General features: G+C 41.6%; 1 protein-coding gene across 5 annotated transcripts in view; it reads left to right on the forward strand.

Moving 5' to 3' along the window:
- The window catches only part of MTUS2 (microtubule associated scaffold protein 2), a 318,231-nt gene that overhangs the window by 90,602 nt on the left and 204,296 nt on the right, over positions 1 to 23,333 (forward strand). For 4 of the 5 annotated variants that reach the window (XM_075419965.1, XM_075419956.1, XM_009938145.2 and 1 more), the window contains one exon: positions 20,121 to 22,711. In XM_075419965.1, the coding sequence (XP_075276080.1) occupies positions 20,420 to 22,711 (2,292 nt within the window). In that variant the 5' untranslated portion in view covers positions 20,121 to 20,419. Of the gene's footprint in view, positions 1 to 185; positions 204 to 20,120; positions 22,712 to 23,333 lie in introns of those variants that run through there. The other variant, XM_075419992.1, reaches the window with a different exon arrangement.

Here is a 23,333-nt window from a genome sequence, read left to right on the forward strand (position 1 = left end):
TTTAACAAGTAATCTGGTTAATAAATGTAGGCGTTTTCTACCTGGAGTACCTCTGAAGAGATTTTGCTTTGTATGAATTCATCTGCCACTGGAAATTATTTCAGTGCTTGATTTGGATGCATTTTTGTCTACAGATCCTTACTGTCTACTCATTAAGTTCTCTTCAGCACACACTGTTTGAACAATGCGGATTTGAACTTCAGGTGAGCTCTGTCTTACTTGCCCAGGGTTTCTAGCTGCTGTGTTTAAGTTGAGACTGCTGACAACTTATTCATCAATGACCTGTATGAAGGGACAGAGCGTACCCTCAGCAAGTTTGCTGACCATACAAAACTGGGAGAGGTGGCTGATACACTGGAAGGCTGTGCTGCCATGCAGCGAGACCTGGACAGGCTGGATAGTTGGGCAGAGAGGAACGTGATGAAGTTCAACAAGGGCAAGTGCAGGGTCCTGCACCTGGGGAAGATCAACCCCATGCACCAGTACAGGCTTGGGGATGACCTGCTGGAGAGCAGCTCTGTGGAGAGGGACCTGGGACTTGCTGCCAAGAAGGCCAATGGTCTCCTTGAATGCATTAAGAAGAGTGTGGCCAGTAGGTCAAGGGAGGTTCTCCTCCCCCTCTACTCTGCCCTAGCGAGACCCCATCTGGAGTACTGTGTCCAGTTCTGGGCTCCCCACTTCAAGGAAGATGAGGAGCTACTGGACAGAGTCCAGCAGAGGGCTACGAGGATGGTGATGGGACTGGAGCATCTCTCCTATGAGGAAAGGCTGAGGGAGCTGGACTTGTTTAGCCTGAAGAAGAGAAGGCTGAGAGGAGACTTCATAAATGCTTATAAATCTGTTCAGGGTGGGTGTCAGGAGGATGGGGCCAGACTCTTTCCAGTGGTGCCCAGTGACAGGACAAGGGGCAACGGGCACAAACTGAAGCAGAGGAAGTTCCATCTGAACATGAGGAAGAACTTCTTCCCTCTGAGGGTGACGGAGCACTGGAACAGGCTGCCCAGGGAGGATGTGGATTCTCCTTCTCTGGAGATACTCAAAACCCACCTGGACAAGGTCCTTTGCAGCCTGCTGTAGGTGACCCTGCTTTGGCAGGAGGGTTGGACTAGATGACCCACAGAGGTCCCTTCCAGCCCCTACGATTCTGTGATTCTGTGGCACGTATCTTCTTCTACCATTCTCATTGGAATATTTAAAGTCAGAGCAAGATAAAATTAGATAATTCTACGTGATCTCTAAGCACTGAGATGTCTAGTCATTCCCAAGTAGCAATACACAAGCATAGGAGTATAATAACAGTATTAGAATGTGCCTGCCGAGAAGGACTTGGGGGTACTGATGGATAAAAAGCTGGACATGAACCACCAAAGTGCGCTTGCAGCCCAGAAGGCCAACCATATCCTGGGCTGCAACAAGAGAAGCGTGGCCAGCAGATCGAGGGAGGTGATTCTGCTCCTCTGTTCCGCTCTGGTGAGAGCCCATCTGGAGTCCTGGTCCAGCTCTGGAGCCCCCAGCACAAGAAGGACACGGACCTGTTGGAGTGAGTCCAGAGGAGGCCACAAAGATGATTCAAGGGCTGGAGCACCTCTCCTATGAGGACAGGCTGAGAGAGTTGGGGTTGTTCAGCCTGGAGAAGAGAAGGCTGCGGGGACACCTTATAGCAGCCTTTCAGTATCTGAAAGGGACCTATAGGAAAGATGGGGAAAAATCTTTTTAGCAGGGCCTGTTGTGATAGAATAAGGAGTAATGGCTTTAAAGTAGGGGAAGGTAGATTTAGACTAGCTATAAGGAAGAAATTTTTTACAGTGAGGGTGGTGAAACACTGGCACAGGTTGCCCAGAGAGGTGGTAGATGCACCATCCCTGGAAACATTCAAAGCCAGGTTGGATGAGGCTCTGAGCAACCTGGTCTATTTGAAGATGTCCCTGCTCACTTCGGGGGGATTTGGGCTAGATGACTTCTAAAGGTCCCTTCCAACTCAAAGCATTCCATGATTCTATGATTCTATTCTGTGGTTTGAAACCCCTTGATGTGATTATGATATAGGACTTCTGCTAATAGACTTCATTGATCGGCTGGTATTTTTCCTCTAACATGCAATTTACCAAATGTTTTCTGGATTTATTTGTGTTTGCTGGTGGGTGGGGAGGGCGGAATGTAGGTTTGCTTTAAGGTGGGTTTTTTGCATTCTCTAAGCAATCAGGGATGAAACACTGGTGGAGATGGGACACAGGTAACAGACAAAAAGTAAAAAACATATCTTATTTCTTAATTACTTCGTTGATGAGTCTTTGTTTAGATGTTCATCTTCCAAATCCTGACTAGATTTGGGACTGGGAATAAATTAGCAAAGTCAGATTAGCAAAGACCAGAGAAATCATCATTTTTTTTTCTGTATCAAGGAGGACCATTGCCTGCTAGTAGCACTGCCTCTGCAGGCAGCACATCAACTCACTGCTCTGCATGGACACCAAACATTCTTATACCTTAATCTCGCCTGTCTCTGCCTGGTTTCTCAGGGACAGAAATGCTTTAATTTATCCACATTCTTGATGTCAACATAATGTCTTCATGTAGATGAGATTCGACTGTATGACCAAATACTATGGGCTCTGTGATCTAATATTCCCTTTATCCTTAAAATCGATTTGCAGAATCCATATCAAGTATGCCCTAACACACGTAAGCTGTCAATTCTGAAATCTGTATCTTGTGGTTTGTCATTGTTTTTGCAAGCTGATGTAAACTGAGCCGTGTGTTTTAATGGAAAAAGTTCTTGGTAAATCATATAACCATAAAGAACATCCTGAAAGTATAAGTATCTACAGTAAAACCATAGTGCAGAAAACTTTGCGTCTTGGTTGCTGCCAGTGCAGTTTTGTCTTTGCTTTCATGTCTATGATAGGGGCATGGGCTTCATATCATGTAGCAGAGATTAGATCAGAGACATCATCTGACTCCTTATGCACTCACACCACTAGATTTTTGCCCACTCTTGCAAAATATGAAACTGGAAGGTATTTCTCAGTTAATAAAGAGGATAGATGCTGAAGGGACTTTGTTACCTCTGCTTGATGCTTTGCACTTTCCCCAAGGATAAGATAAAAGAATTTTCTGCTTGCTTGTGCTTTGAACAGAATATTACATGTCAAGACTATAGGAGAGAAAGGAGAGAAGATGAAAGTTGAAACATGATTAGATATACATGCATTACAGAGAAAGTAATTAAGGCCTTGGATATGTTTTGCAAGGATTTACGATCTGCAGAACTGTCCCCACAGCTTGTAACATCCTGCTTCTGCTTTATGGCAATGCCCACTGCTGTTGTACAGTGAAGGCTCTATCTCAGTCTCTCTTTTAAAAAATCTTTCTGTAAATGGTTTGCATTCATTCACTGAAAAAAAAACCACCCCAACTCTAGACTGAAATTTGCCATGTAAGCGTGTCATTCCTGAGAATGTATTTTAGCCATTTAAACTTAACATGATGTGCTAACAAGGGAAGAAAACCTTTCACATGGCTATTCCCTACTTGTGAAATTACTAGATGTATAGCGATTCACACACTGAAAGTCCTGCGTAAGCAGTCCCTTTTTAAAATGCAGCCTATAGTTAGTGTAAGGTGCAGCTTTTGAGTGCAATGAAGGCAAAGGGGGAAAAAGGTATTTCAAAATGGCAACACAGCTAATGGTTGTGTGCAGTGACTTCTGTCAGCAGGCTTTCCAAGATTTTTCACTAGGAAGATGTCAGCTGTGTACATGTTGCTCGCATTGAGTGAATTATGGGGAAATATCTCCACAACAGCTGTTATAGCATGTCTTATCAACTGTGTATGTATATGTGTCACAGACAACAGATTCCACCTTCTAATAAGCTGACGAATATATATTTGCAGTACAGATTTAATGTCTCTGCTGATCAGATAACGCTACAAAAGGTTTGCCAAAAGATACTGGCTTATAGTTTTTGGCAACAGCCTTCCTTCCTTGGAAGAATCAAAAAATTAATACACTGAACACAGAGAAGCTTTTTATAAATTGGTCTTCTTTACGTGTTTTCAAGCCCAGCAATAATACATTAGCTGATTGAGTCCTTGTGAGATAGTTTAATATAATGCCACAACAGTATTTAGACAGTTTGCCAAAGAGAAGAAGATGCAGAGTTATTAAAAATACACTCTTGCAGTTTTTGCATTGTGTTTACTGCCATCATGGTCAGTTAACCGGTGGAAACTTTCTTGAAAGATAACTCATTTTCAGAAGGGTGGAATACCTAAGAGGCACCCTACTTCTTTAATGTATTACTCCTGGCAAGGGGACATTTTCTTTCTTCCATTGTGCTTTTGGATATTTATATTCCCTTATTGCCTCATGCAAGTTACTGTAAGTAAACAATGAGACTAAATGAACAAGCCACTCATTTTTCCATCCCTAATCCATTCTGCAGCACGAGGGCAATAGTTTCCTAATGGTTATTTTTCACGGCTCTTTTTTAATCAGTTTTTAATGATTAAAGCAATAGATTTGGTCCTGCTCCTTTCGAGGCAAAGTGCCCCTAGTAATGCCCATGGTGCAAAACTGAGTCACAGCAGGAGAAATGTTCATTTAACTTTAATTTTCCTTTTCTCATTTTCGTTCTGTTACCACTAATAATGTTACTTTAGGAGTATTGTATGTTAGACAGACCAATTGAACTGCTATTTCTTTTTCAGATTCAATCCTCTAAGCAATTACATAAAAGTTATTAAAGTGATTGTCTGACATAATGCATATTAGTCCAGTAGAGACAAACCAGGTGTGACTTAACAGTCTTTATTGCTCCTTTTGTGTAAGCATTCGAACAAAACCCCTAGCACTCTGTCATCACACGTCCTATCTTTGCTTTGGCAAGAGGAAAAACAGCTCTCAGAGATCCCATCGTGGGAAACACCCCCACAAAAAAGTCTGTAGACAGTTGGATTTGTATCCCTAAATAATCACATTGACTCATCCATTTGTTAACTTTATAAATATATTCTATAGTATTGAACAAGGCTACCTCACTTCACTTCAAGACTGATAACATTAAGGTGTCTTTAGAGATCATGGTAAGAATGTGCCAGTATCCTACAACATTTCATGTCAAGACATCCTGACTTCACCAGTGGGAGCTTCTGACACTAAATCATCCTTATTATTTCATCTCCATACACTCCAAGCGAATGTACAAAATCATTACAAGGCTTACTGATTCATTGCCCCATGACTTTTTCTTTGTCTAAAGTCCTACAAATGTTTCCTGTACAAACAAACAAAGCTTTTCACTAGCCAGACGTTTCCAGACATTAATTATTTTGATTTGAAAGCTCTCATACAGGCGGCATAGAAGTGTGAACAGTCGTCTTTCCTCACGCTATACAGAAGTGAGAGTTATTGCACTCATAGTGCAAACACTTTGACATGTGCATAATTTTACTGTTCTGAGTCATCCCCTTGACATCTGTAAGATGACTTAAGATAATAAAGTTCAGCACATATGTAAGCATTTGCTGGACAGGAGCTTGTAGTTCCCATAATCATTATTTATCCATGTTGCATATGTTAGTTTCTTTTATAGTTTTTTCCCAAAGTTTCATAGATGAGTTAGAAAATAAGGCTAGGGGGGAGGTCACATTATCCATTCCTCTTCTTCAAGGCAAGACAATCCAGAATTGCATCATTTCTAGGAGGAAGTTGTCTAAAATATTCTTAAAAACATCCCGTGGTAGTTCCATGTCTCCTTATGAAATCTAAGTACAATGTTTGATTAACTACCTTACTGATATGCAGTGGCTAATTATGGGACACTGCTATCCTATTTAGTATTTATCTTGCTTTTTTTGAGGTCCCAAACATTCGTGTGCTCAGAGCTGTAAGTGAAGTGCAAGCAAAAGTAGTCTTTAGTTTTCCATTTTTTTTACTTCCAAGAGTTGTATTACAATCTGCCAAACACTCAAAACAACTTTTATGCGTATTAAAAATACTCAAAATTTATTTAAAAATACAACTAATACAGCATATTAGATGTTCCATATCCATTTCTTCTGTAGTTCCCTAAGAGCACATAGGTAAATTCATGTCCGCCGTTTTCCAGTGCTGTCTTTTTTTATGACTGTTTCCAGACATCTAAAGTATCTTTCCAGTTAAGGACATGATGAGTGAATATTACTGACTGCTTGGCTACTGGTGCACTGTGGATCATGAGGCTGAAGGAAGCCAGCTGATCACAGACTTTTTATTTGTAGATTTTTTTTTTTTTTTTCCTAGTTCCTGAAGTAATTAAAAAAAAAGAATTGCAACTTTGGATCATTGAGACTACTTTATCTTGGGAAAATAAAAGGCACAGTCCCACAGACCTCCTGAAAGTAGATTTTTATATTGGCATTATTGGGAAGTCCTTTGTATCGAGGATCAGTCCTGTAGTTTTAATGGTATTGAAAGAAGTGAAGGGGAAAAGGGCAGACGGGATGGCTACCTGCTGAAAGTGAGACCAAAGCCTGGCCACTATGTATTCTTGCAGTATTAGTTATAGTTCTGCTATCTGCTGTATCATTGCCTATTTATTCAGATTAAGAAATACATTTTGTAAGTGGCAGAGATGGTTGTAGTATTATTTTTTTCTCCTGCTTATAGATTGAACTGGTCTGCTTTATTTTCTTCAGTTCTTTTGGAGTTTCTGCTTATATTCCTCCCAGGAAAGGCTTACCATTCAGTTACATATATAATTTCCCTTATCGCATGAAATTTGTGATTCTAATAGAATTAGAATCTAGGGTTTAATTAAAGAAATATGCTGTTGCATCAGGTAGAGTAAAAGAAGTTTTTACAGAATTTTACTTAAAACTTTTACTTGCTCTGCAAAGGTGAGCAATTGAGTCTGTTCTTCTCTGTATGTCACTGGGAGAATGATTAATTTAGCATATAGAAGGAAACGGGCACCGTAATTTTTCTCTCAGGAATAATATACTGACAAAGATGTCACAGATGTGAAATGGAGGGAAATTCTTGTCCTGCTTTTCTGACACTTTTTGATGAAGAAAGATCTCGGTATAGTATTCACATACCAGGTTCAGTAAGGCTGACATTTAGAGTAAGGAGCCACTGTTACCTTCAAGGTTTTTCCCATAGGTGTTAGCAGAATCTTGGGACTGGTGCTTTCACAAGAAAAGTGGATATACAAGATGAGTGTTTTGAGTGATCTTCTGAGTTTTAGCAAATGCACTCACTAAAACAGAGTGGCACTAGTTTTCCTGTGCGAAGTAGATTTCTATAGGGTTCCCATTTCTTTTGTGTCATTTCTTTATGTCATTAACCATGGCCACACTATTAAATGCCCTGGTGAGGACAGATAGAGACAGCCTAAAACTCAGTAGAGTTAAAAATAAATACTATGGCATGAAGGAGGATTGTATCCTCCTGTTTGCTGAGGTCATGTGCCTGCCAGTTTTACCTGAGCTACCGTAACTCACTGGTAAATGTTAGGTACCATGTCTCTGCCACATCCTTGGTGGCTCCAGCATTATCACTGCCCCTAAACCAAGAGCAGGGCTCTGAAGTGCAAAGTAGCTTTATATTATGGGTGGTCTTTGCTCCATTCCTGGAGTGCTGAGCAAACAATGACTGCTACAGTTTCTGGGTACTATTTTGAGTAAAATGCACTGTGCTGGAGACACAAATAGTCATTTCAGGCTGTCGGGTCAGCACTGTGTCTTGTTCAGTGGTGTTGCCAGCAGTGTGTCATGAAATTGTCCTTGGTTCCTCTTCCTGTGAAGCTGTTGCTATTAGAATAATGGAATAATTTGTTGAGAAAGGCCTCCTGGAAGACACCTAGTCCCAGCTCTGCTCACAGCTGGACCACCTTCCTCATTAGGTCAGGTCACTCAGGGCCTTTCTGAGTCAAATTTTGAAAAACTCCAAGGATGGAGATCGTGTAACCCCTGGGTGACCTGTACCAGTGCTTCGCCCTTGTCATAGTGATTTCTTTTCCACTTATGTTCACTTAATATGATCCTTACCGCAACTTGATCTTCTTTCTCCTTCTTTTCCTTTAGCTGGGCACCTGTGAGATGAGTCTGGCTCCATCTTCTCTATTATTTCCCTTTTCAGGTAGCTGAGGACAGGTATTAAACCCTCCACCACACTCCTCTCTTCCAGGCAGAACCAAGCCAGATCCTTCAGCCTCGCTTCACACATCATGTGCCCAAGATCTGTAACCATCTTGGTGGCCCTCCTCTGGATCCTCTCCAGTATCATCATACTGAGGCCTCACACCTGGACACAGGGCTCCAGATGCCTCATGCATGCCAAACAGAGGGAAGGATCCCTTCCTTGCCCTGCTGGCTACTCTCTTGGCAAGGCAGTCCAGTACATGGTTAGCCTTCACTGCTGCGAGGACGCACTGCTGACTCATGTTCAGCTTGTCCTCCAACCAGCTCCACCAGCAAAGCTGGAAAGTCTTGAGTAGTCCCTTGGGAGGCTACATCCTTCTCCCTTCAGTTTGCAGACAGAGTCAAAATGGAGAAAGAAGGAAGGGAACCTGCGGGTACTTCCTTTGCAGTATGTCATGCTTTGGAGCTAGTTTCTGTGCTTTGCCCAAAAGCTTGACTGGTTTTTGACACATGCAACAAAGCCTGAACCTCTTCCCAGCTTCAGAAGGAGGGAAGACAATTGTACAGTTGGGGTGAGCAGAGGGTGGGACTACTGTAAGTTGAGCCACCATGCTGGAAAGAAACAACCCTTTCTTCCTGGGCTGAGGGGGTGAGTGCTTGCTGATTTTCATTCAGTTGATCTGTATCTGATACATACAAAATATGTCTGATGCACAACTGTGGGGGCTAACTGGCAATATAAAATAAATACGAACTTAAAGCTTTTAAATCCTATCATTTTATTGTATATAAATTTTGTCTTGAAAAATACAGTAGGAAAAAATTCCCCAAAACTCACAATGAAAGTATTTCTTATTTTATTTATACATGAACAGAGTGCATAGTGATAGAGTGTATGGTAAATAGAAAGGTGATAGAGTGCTAAAGCTGAATCAAATTTCTGCTAATTTATGAAAATGGGGATGCAATCTTTTGACAGACAAGTTGCTGCAAATTTTGTTGAGCAATATATACACATTTTTCTAAGCAGAACAAATAAAATTGTTTACAGAACAGTGGTCACTCTGAAGTCCTTGTAGTACATTTTCAGGATCAGTAGCAGCAGGCAGGTAATGCATTAGTTGTGCTTGACCTTTCCGAATAATGAGATTTTGCATTCTGCCTTCTGTGCTCTTAAATGGGAGCTTCCTTGCCAGTTCACCCCTGGTGAGCCCCCAGCCACCACAGCCACATGGTGCATGGTGGGCAGCATGGCGTTGCCGCTGCTGAATTTGTAGCTTCTTGGTCAGTCAGAGTGGCTTGAGTGGAATAATTATGTATGTTCCTTCTGCCTTCCTAACAGCTGGAGTTACACCTGGAAGCCTACTTCGTGTATTTTACAGAGCCTGGTAGGAAAGTGCAACTGTGAATAAAAACATGCTGAGCTTTATGACCTTCAGGTGGTCGTTGTAACTGATGTAACCAGGGTCCTCTAGTCCAGAGCCCAGTCTGGATTTTACCACAGTTTTCATATTGCCACTTTTTTTTAAAACAAATTGACAGTGGTTTTTTTTCCCCCTAGGTCTCAAGTCACAAGGGAAAATATTTTGGAAATGTAGATCAAATTATGGAAGATTTTTTGCTGGAGTTAGGATGAATGTCCAGAATATCTGATAGTGCTTTACATTTGCTTTGGATTTTACTGTTGGGTTGCCTCTGTGTATCTGCAGTAATGTTTCTGAAAGTTTGACTGCAGTAATGTTTTTGAAAGTTTGACAGCATTACAGAACTGGTGGTTGTTCAAACTGAAATGTGCAAATCTAAAATTCATATTTAGGTATTCAGTTAAGAAATGACACATTTACCTGCTTTTGAATTCAGTAGAATTCAGAAAATTATGTGGGAAGACAGTTTACCCTTGGCTACACTTGAAGTTAAACTGAGTTCAGCACTGGTTGTAACTGCTTTATCAGCAGTGGGTAAATTTGCTGGAGTAGACAAAGCTTCTGAGTTTCTGTTTTTTGCTCAATAGGAAGCAAATTTATGAACTTTTTTCATGTTTGAGTGTTACAACTAAATATATTTTTTCTGTCTCCCAGATGTTTTTTGGGAGGCAGGAAAGATTTAGCAGTCTTAGCAAAAAAAACAATGAACATTTTGGAAACACTTCCTATACTCTTTTCTATGTCAAGATTTCGTGCTGTACAGAAATAAATTAGGCAGTGTTTTGGGGCCCAGCGCATCCACCGTCTGGCTGTTGCAGATTTTATGATAAACTGCAGTTCATGTTTTTGGATACAGAGGGACATAGCAAACTGCTGGCTGGACTCTGCAGGGTGAAGGTGCTCGGAAAGGATGGGCAGGATCCCTTTGCTGCTCCCTCCCTTCTGACAGAGGAGAACTACAGGAGGCAATGGTGCATCTCCTACCTTCGCTACTGTCCCCTCTTTACATTAGCGGGACTTTGTGCATTGCTGTGCCCAAGAGTGCCAGGTGGTGAAGCAGTGCACGCGTGGTGGCCCTGCTAGCATCCGCATGCAAAAGGAAGAGTGCACAGGGCTGTCCCCGCGCCTTGCGTTTGGGGTCCACCCTGGGGTAACATGTGCATATGCAGCAGGTCAGCTGAGCTATGGCAGCATGGACTTGATGCCTCAGTTTTCTTCTGCTTGTTTCCACTTGTTCGGGAGAAATCAATTTTTGCATTGACTATGCCTGCCCCCAAGAACACTTCTTTGCTGCTTGCTTTCTTGCCATTTTCGTTTTCTCTGTGGTGCCTTGGGGTGATCAGTGGTAAATTTCTCTCCTTTGGGCTTTTGATTCAAGGTTTTCTTGTACTGCCTGTGTTTTGCTCGTGACTGTGGCATGATAGATATATGTGGACTGGAGCTCTGGGCTGAGGTCTTGCCTTGCTCGATTTACCAGCTCCTACTACTTCAACAACCAGGATGCCCTCATCTAATACCGCCTCTCTACACAGTGGCTTTCCCTGAGGTTCTGCTGGTTGTTTTTCTTTGAAGTCCTGAATAGCATTGTGCCTTAGGAAGTATGAGTTGTTGCTATACCTTTACCCAGATGCACTTAGCTGGAATTAAAATGATACCTTACATTTGTTCAAGTAAGTTGCTGTGGTTATCAAATCAGTGATAGAGGGGAGTTGATGTTCATTGCTAAGATGATCAGAGACTTCTGCCTTTTGAGAGGGGATCCGATTAATAGGTTTGCTTATATCGGAGTATGTTGTCTTATCCAACAGTGTACATTTGAAAGAAAATGGAAAAGTTAAAAAAGAAGTCTTGAAAAACAAGTATTAAGGCTTATGCCTTGTGGAGACTTGATTGAAATTAATAATTAAAATAATTTGTCAGTTCTGATAATGAGAATCTTTAATCCCAAATCCTGTAGTCATTAGAAACAGCAGTAAGCAGGATCCTTTCCACATAAAGTGCTTTGGGAATTTAGCCCTCACTGGTAATAAATTATTAGGGTAGCTCTTCAGATTTGTATTACAAAATGCGGGTTTGACCAAAAAAAACCCCCAAGCCCCAGACATTTACAAGTTTCTTATGAAAAATAAATAATTTATATACATTATCTGGGAAGGAGTTTGATCTGTTTGCATTGAAGACATACTGATCCCCATGGTGTAACTGGAGGTAAATTAAGGAGCTGTGCAAAGACTTTATAGCTCTAGACAATAGCTCTTTGCATCACTATTGCCACTACTATGGCAGGAAAAGTTGTGGGTCTGTTCTTCAGGGAAACCAAGCAACCACAGGTTGCTTTGGCCAACAACAGTTGCTTGTGGTTGTGGCTGTTTCCCATCTGTGGTAGGGCCTATGAGATGAAACACTCCAGTGCTGAAAGCAGTATTCAGCCAAGGGGGAAACTGTGTAATCTCTTTGCTCTCCCTGCTGTGTTGATGTCCTTCAGTTGCCATACATAGACAATGAAGGATACATATATATGAAAATTCTTCTAATGTGGAGCGTCTTTTCCATTTTTACATTTTATTCAGAAAGGAAGGTTGCACTTGCAAGCCAGTTATATGCTGTGATTCTGCCAGGAGCTACAGCGATTTCCAGGGGTAGGGTTTCATGCTGGCACCTGATTTTTCAGTCCTATTTTTTCAGATTATGGAGAGAGATACTGCCTTTCCCCTCCCCTGGGAAAAATCAGGGGACAGCCTTGCTTTAGCACCTTTACCTTTTGCTGTTCTTTCAGTAGTGATGCAAGTGTCCATGATTTCCAGCAAACAGGGAGCTGTGCTGCTTCCTAGTGATCTCTTGGGGGTGTTGCATAAGGGAACTATATTACTTGACCCCAAAATCCCTGGGAGATGAGAGCGAAGAATGCAAACATGCAGGACCTAGAGGATAAGACTGTACTGTGCTTTGGGTGCTTTCTGGTTGGTTCTGGTGGTCAGGGGGACCAGGGCTGAATCCTTTTCAGCAGTCCTCCTCCAGCTATGTCGCTGTCTTATTCATCACGGGCTCGGTTTTCAGGAGCTCAGGAGCTTGGCAAGCGGCCGTGAAGGTAGGTGGCCATACCTGGCAAATTTGGTGTGTGAGATATCCTTCATGTGACATGGCAACTGGAAGCAAAGGGGAAATACTGACCCAAGGGAAAAAGTGAAAAAGAAAAATCTCTTCACAGGCCTAGTGAAAGCAAGAACCAGAGTACTCCACTAGGCTTGTTATCACCCCACTATTTGGGAAAAGAAAACGCTAATTTGTGTAGAGGAAATAGCCTTTCTGTGTCTCCTGACTTGCTCTTTGAAAATCTTTTGAACATGTAAACATGAAGTAAATCTGAGCTTGAAATATTATTTAGAACTGGAAAGTGAAAAGGTTTAATTTAGCAAATTTTCAAGCTAAATGTGGCAAATGTTTAAAATCTGTTTTGTTCGGATTGATTTTGATAAAATTAATTTGATAAAACAGCAGAAGTTCGTTAATAATTTGGATGAACTAAAACCTGTTTTACAGGTGAATAAAAATTGAAATATAACTGAAAACCTTGGCTTTGGCTTATGAAACCACTCATTCCTTACCATTAGCTGTTCTATATCCAGTTTTTGTATCTATATTTATATAGATATAAAATAGGTAATCATGTAAATAATGAAAAGATTAAAATTTATTCACTGTAAAGGCATTAAAACCACTAAAACTGAAATTCTCGAAATGCTACAGGATCACACTCTACAAAAGCTGCTACTATTTTCAGATCATTTCAGTTTTACAAGTGAGTAAGAACTGCTTTCCAATCATTTTACAGTTTGTAAAGATTTAACATTTGCTCTACCGTTTCTCTTCTCTGACTATGTCTTAATTGCTCATTGGGCAGAGAGATGTCTGTCTGATAAAGTACTGTCCTCTTCATGATACATTTCTATAGGATCATTCCATAGCAGCATTTCCATAGGATCTGCCAACGATGAGATTATGCTGCAATTTCCCCAAACAGCTGGGGCTGCTTCGTTATGAATAGAAGCCATCGGGGAGCGTATCCAAATCTCAGTTCTCAGCCTTCCAAATCACATTAACAAAATTATCACATGCCTGGCTGAGCACTTCTCCACCACTTTTAATTAGTTCTGATTGTATGTTACCCACTCCAAGAGGTTTATCGGCTTTTTTTTAATATCCTAGCGTCAGGTTTCAACTTCCATCACCATTGGAAGAATTTCTTCATAAGGATTTGGGCTTCTCAAGAAGATATTCCCACCTCCTTCCCTTCCAGCACTGTATTTTTTTTCATCCATGGGGCTCAGTTTTTGGCAGTGTGCATCCCTGGAGTTAGGTGAGGTGGCATCTCTTCTCCCTGAGGAGTCCTCAGCTAGGCTGTAGCTGGTTTGCTGGTTCTCCCCTGTGGCATTTCTTGGGGCAGCTGTGCTTATTGCGAGGCTGCGGTTCATGACAGCTTTCTGTAGTGACTATAACAACCGCGTCTGTTTCCTGCCTCATACAAATGTATTTCCTCATGTAATTTCATCCATCTTCCTCCATTGCTGGATTGGTCAGACAATAGGAGCATCTTTCCTGTGGGCTGAGATTTCTTTCTTGGGGTCTGTTTCCACTGAAGTTTGTCTGTGGGTGCTATAATGCAAAGATGCTCATCCTGTCCAGAGCTGTGCTGCTTGTGCAGAGGGCAGCAGAGTTGGAGTTTTTCCCAGCCCGTGTCCTGGATGCTGCAAGGGTTTGTGAGCTTGGAGCCTATGACCAAGATAGCCTTTGACAGGAATGACTGGAGGCTTCTCACCTCATGATTTCGATGCGGAGGTTCAGACTGGGCATCAGGAAGCTTTTCTTTACTGAGAGGGTGGTCGCACACTGGAACAGACTTCCTGCAGAGGAGGTCAATGCCCCAAGCCTGTCAGTGTTTAAGAGGTATTTGGACAATACCCTTAATAATTTGCTTTTACTTGTGGTCAGCCCTGAAGTGGTCAGGCAGTTGGACTAGATGATGATTGTAGATCCCTTACAACTGAAATTCTATTCTATTCTATTCTATTCTATTCTATTCTATTCTATTCTATTCTATTCTATTCTATTCTATTCTATTCTATTCTATTCTATTCTATTCTATTCTTATTCTATTCTTATTCTTATTCTATCCTAACCAGGCTGTGATCAGGCAGTTGTGGCTGCCTGCTGGAAGGATAAACACCCCATAACACTTTATGTCTTCTTTCTGAGTCGTGACAAAGTGGGCTGGTGTGCAGGGCCCCCACACAGCTGAAAGCCTGTGTGATCCTCATCCCCGGGCACCACAAGCAACTACCCCACCAGGCTGAGAGCAATGACCTTGCAGGAACACACAGCTGATGGGGGGATGCTGGCCCATGGCTGACCACTTGCACGCTACTGGCTCTGCCCCAGCTGTTTACACACCCGTTGCTTTTTTAATGGAAGTAGTAAGAGGCATTGGTTCAACAGCAGATGATTAGTAAGGTATTCAGGTTCTTCTCATACACTTTGTACTGAAAGAGTAATCAGTGCAAGTGATGCACGGTGTTAGCCATACAATCAGATGTTTTTAGTGTATCTTGCTGTAAATATTCTGGTTTTAGTCTTTCAGTACCAGGATGGGTAAGCAGCTGTGACGGGAAATGTTTATACAAGAGCCAAAATTTTCAGCAGATTTCAGGTTTTATTTCTGATCTCCACTTTAATTTTTCCATGTGTTTTGATAAGTCCTTTGCATATCTCATAATTATGGATGCTCTATTTTTGTAGCAAACTGAAAACAAAAGAGACAGCCAATAAAATGGTAATGCTTTACCATTTTTCTTTTATTTGGTGCCTATTGAGAATAACAATATTCATGTGCTGCTTGTTTAATCAAAAAAAGCTGCTGTGACTATTTAGAAGCAGGCTGCTACTTTCCCTTTCCAGCCAGCTACATTTTATGAACTTGAGCTCTGCTTCTGCAGCCATGCTGTGTGTTGCGGGACAGAAATCATCCAGCTCAACTTCACCTTGTCCCTGGTGTCTCCAGAGCACAGGGCGGTACCTGCTGGCTAAAAGCAGTTTAGGATGGAGCAGAGTGTAGGGGAGGAACTGCAATAGCAGACAGGAAGAAACTCTTGTAGACTTCTTTCCAAGATCATCATTACATGGGCTCAGGCTTAGAATAGAGGTTCTTGAGAGATGGACTTCTCAGAAGGAAACTGATACTGCTGAAGTTAAACTAAACTATTTAAGTTTCTGACTCCTTGAACTTCTCTCCTTCCTTTGGGATTCATAGCTAACCGTAGTCCGATGGATACCATTTTATTCCACTGTCTAGCATATTCATGTCACTTTGTAAAGGTTTTTTCACAAATATAGTTATTGCATCCTGCCAAGATGCTGTGACATGGAGAACTATAACTTCATTTTCCACTCCAAGTAATTCAAAGGGGACATTTTTCCACTATATAGTGTCAAGAAATGTTTACCCACATCAAGGTTTACATATACCATGTCCAGTCTGTAAGACTTGGAGTTATGTTTTTTGTCCAGCATCCCCAGTGAGATGCTGCTAAGTGATGAGGTGTTGTCATTGCTGGGATTGAGTCTCCTCTTACCCCCTGCTCCTGTGCTAAAGAGGACATCTGAAGAGTTAGGAGATTCACACCTCTCATCTCAGAGCACTCCTGCACAGCAGGCAGTGACTTTAGATATGTGTATGTCAGCCAACATCAGTCAAGAGAGGAAGGTAATAAAAAATAGAGGAAGAGCAGCAGAACCCAGGCACAGCTGAGTCTTTTCTTCTCACTGACTCCGAAGAGCATAGTGAAATTGAGCCTGGACAGTGCCACATAAACTATCCTACAGAAAATGCAAGCCAAAGTGTCTTAAATAGAAGTTATTGACAGAAGAATGATCAAACCTTCTAAGATTCCAAATGTAACGCAAAACCATGCATCTTGTTCCCAAATGTGCCTATCACACTATGTATGTCTTTATCACACTGATTGAATCAAACCCAAAAGCTTGTATTCCTTAACAGGGAAAAGTGGATTAACATGGTATTAATTGACATAGATGCTTGATTATGTTTTTATATTAATTTAGCAGAAGTCCTGTGCTGTCAGTATGTTCTGCAGCAGAATGAAGTCTTGTATTATTTTCAAACGTAGAATCACTGTTCTGTGTATTAATTGTAATGGCAACTGCAAAACAGATTACAAAGTTAAACAGACAATATTCTGCAGAAGAAGAAAATACTTTGAGGTAAGTATGGATGCTAATTGTAAGGGTGTAATGGGTTCTTCAAGTCTGTGACATCCTTAATCTGAGACTGGATGGCACCCGAAGAGATGCACTCAGAAGGTCAGGTACATAGGGTCCATCCCAAAAGGTGTTAGCATGAGAAGAACCACTTTTCCAAGGTGCCCATCCCTTCTCACTGACTCTGGCAGAAGCACAGGAGCAATGCTAACACTGCCAGAGATTAATCTCTGCATAGACAGTGTTTCATTGTCCCTTCTCTTAAAAGCAATGCAATTACACATACATTTGAAGTCCATGTCTCTGACCAGAATTGGCTGCTTTGAGAGGTTAATCTTAGCTGGCAGCATACTGAGGTTGTGCAGTGCCCTGTGTTTGAGAGGGGACAGACCTTTCCTGACCCACATGTTGATCAATTTGTGTAAGCAACATTAAACCAAATTATTTGATTTGGTCTCTGAAGCATACCAGCATGGCCTGTCTCACATGCTGTGTGTGAAGATGCGTTGAATGAGTACAGGTATTTCAGAACTTTTTTTCAAAACTATCTTCATTTGCATCGCTACTAATCATATTGGGGGCAGTGTAACCAAAAAGAACCAACGACCTCTTAGCACCATGTTCATAATCTTAAATGCCCTAATTAACTTTGTTCTAAACCTGTGCAAGAGATTTAGAGAAAATAAGTGGCAAATTAATGTATTGCTCTACTTGTACATTTTAAATGCATCAGCCTGATGTGGTACTTACGGTTTAAAGTACATCATCATCATCATTTACCAATTCATTTATATGTACTGACATAGTACCCGGAGTTTCAGTGTCTCTGGGAGCACAAGACAGGGAAGGAGCAACTGGAGGGATGGAGGAGCCATGAATGGAGGAGTGAAGTTGAACTTGGGAAAAAAGGGTGTGGGTGAGGGAAGGCATTTTAGCTTTTTTGTCTTTGTTCCTCACCACCCAACTCTATTTTAATTGGCAATAAAATGAATTAATTTTCCCCAAGTGAAGGCTGTTTTGCCTGTGATGATACTCGGTAAGTGATCTTCTTCTCTTTATCTTGACCCATGAGCCTTTTCATCTTTCTTTCTCCCTCTATCCTGTTGAGTAGGGAGATGAAAGAGTGACTGGATGGGCGTGTGTCAGCCAGCCATGGTCAACTCACTACAATCTATTCAAGTTTTGGGCCATCAGGTGACACTTTTGGTGAGAGAGTACAAGGTAGTGTGAGAAAGATGAGGATGAGTTTCCTCCATCGTTTTCTCAGTTCCCCAAAGCTTTCCTCACTGAATTTTCTAATCGAATCATAAAATCATTGAATCATAGATTCATAGAGTGGCTTTGGGTTGGAAGGGATATTTAAAGATCATCTAGTTCCAACCCCCATGCCATGGGCAGGGACACCTTTCACCAGACCAGGTTGCTCAAAGCCCCATCCAACCTGGCCTTGAACACTTCCAGAGACAGAGCATCCACAGTTTCTCTGGGCAACTTGTTCCTGTGCCTCACCACCCTCATTGTAAAGACTTTATTCCTTATATCTAGTCTAAATCTACCTGCTTTTAGTTTAAAACAGTTACCCCTTGTCCCATCACTACAGGCCCTGGTAAATCTCTTTGTCCATCTTTCTTATAAGCTCCCTTGAAGTATTGAAAGGCCGCAATATGTTCTTCCCAGAGCCTTCTTCTCCGGGCTGAACAACCCCAACTGTCTCAGCCTCTCCATAGGAAAGGTGTTCCAGCCTTCTGATCATTTTCATGACCCTCACTTTTGGTACCCCAGAGTGTTTCCAGTTGCCAGCTGAGGGAGAAACATGAGCTGACTGAACTCAGCTTCCTCTGGACCCCAGCAATGCCCCTTCCTAGCTAACTAAATTTACAAGAATATGTAAATTCTGGTATTGTAATTTTTTGGGGGAAGAAAGGAACAACTAGAAATGAACCAAAAAACTCCATAATGCCCGTATTTACTTTATTAAGTATTTGATTCTTTTTTCTCTTGGAATAAGGACAGAACACAAAAGTAGTTTAAAAGTCTAGCTTTACAATTCTTTGCAAATAAGATCTATAATAACACAATTCTGTGGTGTTGAAGTGAAATTCTTAATACTGTGTTCTGTTTCATGAATTAATTTAATTAGTTATTATTTGCTGAAGACCTGGAACTATGCCAGGAGCTTGAATCCAGACTCAACTAACGTGTGTGCGCCGTATAAAGAAACTGGATAGAGCTCAGAGCCAGAAGTTGTGAGCATTGCTTAACTGATTGTGAAGGCTGGGAGGACGTGCTCATAGCAGGTCTTAGAAACACCAGCCCAAACTTGCACCCAGATGCTGTAGACAGAGCAGTGGACTTAATCAGCACTTCTAATTAGTGCCCCTGCAAGCCCCTGATTATAAACCCAGCACAGCTGGGAGCATTGCAAGTGCTTTGAATTCTACCTTCTGGGAACCATGGAACATGTTCCAATTTCTAGTGTCTGTATTTCTTTATGATGAAGGGTATGAAGATAACAGGATACAAGAAATATCTCAGAGAGTAAATTTAGGCATGGCAGAGACAGAAATTTCCCCTTCATCTTGTTGGAGGTGATAGAGGACAAAATCTGGGCTCCCAAAGCCACAGGTGGGAGGGAGCCAAAAGGAGCTGCACAGTGTTGGGACTGGTGTACAATCCTCTATGTTTGAACATACACATAGGCAGTTGTCTCAGAAAAATGCAGTTTTTCTTTACAGGCCTTTAGTCATAGTTTTTGCTTTCTTGGCATCTATAGATATGAAGATGAAATGTCAAAGGGGATGAGGTGTCAGCAGAAGTATGGCAGTGGTTTGCACAAGGCAAGGAAGTAAACCCATAAACGTCCCCTAATGGAGCTGGAATTTTACTGCTTGTGGCTTGTCTATACAGTGGTGCTTTAAATGCACCAGTAGCCACCCTTGGTGTAATGAAGACATTGTTATAACAACATGAAAGTGCTTAGACCATCGATACGGGGTCCCATCCTCACCTAGCTATTTATGCCTATTTCCAGCTGTACATCTATGTGGTTTAAAACCAGTAGCAACCACACTTCTTAACCAAGACAGTTTTAACTGTGTAACTTCTCAAGTCAGAGATCTGTGCTACTCGAAGAATCTTTGCTTGGAGCAAGGACGTGATTGAAACAGCATCTGAAATGTTTGAACGCACTGTATCCTGGGGATATAGCTGGGAGTGCTGTTGGTTTAAGCTTCGGTTTAGTTAGCATGATTCCTGACACCAGTGTAACATTGTCTGTTTTTGTTTTTTTTTTTCTTATAGTTTGGCTGGATTAACTGGATCTCATTCAGAGGGAACTTGACAGATCTATTTTGCTTTCGTTGAACCTCTCTACTGCATGTCATAGATTTCCTAGCTCCAGAGGCTACACGAATGACAACTCAGCAGCACAAAAATGTGACTCTGACAAGAGACTCCAAGCTTTCTGACAAGGAATTTTCTACTGATCAGTTTATAGTTTAAATGTATAACTGAAGCATGAGTAATAGTTAATCTGATAAGGGAAAAAAGCTTTCTCATTAATTAAGACTGCCAAAAAAGCAGTCACCTGAAGCTTCAAAATGAGTGCTCCATTAATCCCACACAAGTCATGTCATGCCCAGCTTCAGGACAACTGCAGCGAAATAAAAAATAATAATGAAAGCATAGTGAGTGTGGGGGATAACAATGCCAACCAAATTGTGACAAAAGTTAGAACCACTGAAGGTGATGTTAAGAAATGTGCTATGACAGATGAGAGTGGGAATATACACTCTGGAGGATCAGAGAATGCTACTCATCTGAATACAGAGCAGAATAAACTTCTAAACTTCAAAGACTCTCGGACCTGTCACACTGGTGTACAGGAAAGTAAGCTGCCCTCCACCACAAGCAGGGAAATGGGGAAAGATTGTAGGACCAGTGAAGCTAAGAATATATCAAGGTATATCAGGATTAGCCGAGGACAAAGTATGTCCAATTTAAAAAGCAGCACAAATGATGCCAACCTGGATGTTATTTCCAAAGGTGATGTTGACTTCACCCAGAACTTTTCTAAGGGTAAAATGCCCAGGACTGTGGAGATGGAAAGAATAAAAAGGCTTTCTTTGGGAAGACCAAGTAAGTTTTCTCCTCAGTCTGAATCATTTGCAAAAGACTGTGTGGGCCGCGCGTCGTGTAAACGTCTGCTTTCTGCATCATTAGACTCCATTGACAGATCACACCATTTGATAGGAAATGCAGAGAAATCACAAAAAACGTCCACGGATCATTTTCTTGGGATGGTGTTTCATCCACTTGACAATACCTCAGAGGAAAATATTGTGTTTTATTCCAACCCATCTACCTCAGGGAACAAGAAAATAAGTAAACCAGAAAATGTACCAAATGTTAATGTTGAAAGCACACTGCATACTTCTCATTCTCAACATTCAGCTGTTAAGCCCAATGGGATTGCTAGTAAATCAGAAGCACAATTAGGTCAGGGTGATAAAAGTAAAAAATTGGAGCTTAAGACTGCACCATCTCTACAGTCTAAAAATACATGTCAACAAAAGATTGAGAGAGTTACATTGGTAGAGTTCCTGGGATGTCAAGAAGATGAAAATACAACAATGCAGGAACAGAAAGGCTCTGGGTCTGATGCATCAAAGTTTCAAGCATCCCATTTTCAAGACACCTGTAATAAAGTAGAGGAACCATTGTCAAGCCAGGTGGTAACCTATCCTGATAACAAATTGCTAAGTGATAACCTCACTATCGGTGGGGAAGGAAGAGGAAGCAATGACAGTGACAACAGGGCAACTAGCCAGGTTGGTGAGGAATACTTTACTGACAAAGAAGTGGAAAAAATATTTCCACTCACCTGCAACAGTAAATCCAGTGGCAAAGTGACACCTAGAAAAAATGAGAATTTACATGAAGTTGACGCATGTAGTGCTGAAACAGTTGGTGAAGAGTTATCTCTTATACATAACATTAATCTACCTGACAGCAAACCCTTGAAAGTTAATGAGAATAAACTTATACTAGTCAAAGGAAACACCGAGGATGCTGCCGTGCCTGCTTCTGATCTCTCAGATCAGCACGGAACACGCAGTGCAGAGAAAGCGTCAAACCAACAACCTGACAACCATGACAGTGATTTGGAAACTTTGAGCTTTTCAGTTCCAAGTAAAAAGACAGGTAATGCACAGAAACATTCTCCAGAGGAAGCACCAGAGAGCTGTAATCTTTCGTCAAAGGCTAGTACCTTTATATGTGTCCCAACCCCTGTGCGCCCGGTGGCAACGCTGGATGTTCATAGTCAGCCCACACTATCAAACAGTAATTTGAAGGACCTTTATGCACTTCATGTTGACAAACTGTCACCCTCCTCAGTCCTACCTCCCATTGACAGTACGCAGTTGTTAAACGTATCCCCCAAAGTGCCTATCAAGACTGCTTGCAGCAGTGCCATCCCAAAACCTATCCTGGTCCACTCCAAGGGCTCCCTCGCAGATAAGGCGGATGTGGACAGTGACTGCAGTGAAAAGCTGGAAGAAAGCATTGAGGTGAAACCTGCCATACCTAGGCCCAAACCTGTGAGACCTAAAATCATCACATACATCAGGAGAAGCCCTCGTTCGATAGAGCAGCTCGACCCTTCATTTGCACCAGCGGGGCTACCCTTTGGTAGCACTCCGTGTGGCATGCCCATCTCTACGGAGCAGAAGGCGTCCAATGGAGGGGAGGCAAAGCCCCCCAGCATCCTGTATGACAAATTTAAACCTGACCTCCAGAAGCCAAGACTCTTCAGTTCTGGCCTTGTAGTGTCAGGAATTAGGCCCCCAGGACATCACTTCGGTCCAATGAACGAGAAGTTTCTGCAGGAGGTAAGGAGGCAGCTTTGATAGCCTCTTTTGTATGCCGGGTGGTGATCATTTGCTTACTTGTTTCTGCCAGAAGTTAGTTCTCAAACCTCAAATAAGAAATAAATACTAAATCAAAGCAATGTGTGATCACTAGAAATAAACTTTCTTAACTGTTTCTGGCACTGACCCTGTTGCGATGTCTGATGCGTGACTGGAAGTTGTCACTGTGTTCCTCCAGTGTTTCCCAGCAAATCAGTCACCTTCTAGTAGTGTAAAGATGTATGTTTAGAAAGTAAAAGACACGCTGTTTGGGTTTGTCCATAAATGTAATTTTTTTTTTTTTCCTGAAGAATAGTTTTGGGAAATGAATATGATTTGCCCACAGAGACATTTCCTCCTTAATGGGAAAGTTGACAGGTTTTTGCACACAGAGCACTAAAGGTCTAAATTAATTGCCTGCTGTTTCACTGTACTGAAAACCAGGGACTATCAAAACTCCTGTTAGATTATATATATCATCCAGATTGACTTTTTACTCATTTTAATGCCATGTGTTATATTGACCGGCATATCAAATAAGAAATCTTCTTAAAGGACAGGGAAGAGGGACTTACATTTGGGTCTGTGATGTGTCCTTGCGTCC

Source organism: Opisthocomus hoazin, chromosome 1 (genome assembly GCF_030867145.1).
Source record: "Opisthocomus hoazin isolate bOpiHoa1 chromosome 1, bOpiHoa1.hap1, whole genome shotgun sequence".
Taxonomy (NCBI): domain Eukaryota; kingdom Metazoa; phylum Chordata; class Aves; order Opisthocomiformes; family Opisthocomidae; genus Opisthocomus; species Opisthocomus hoazin.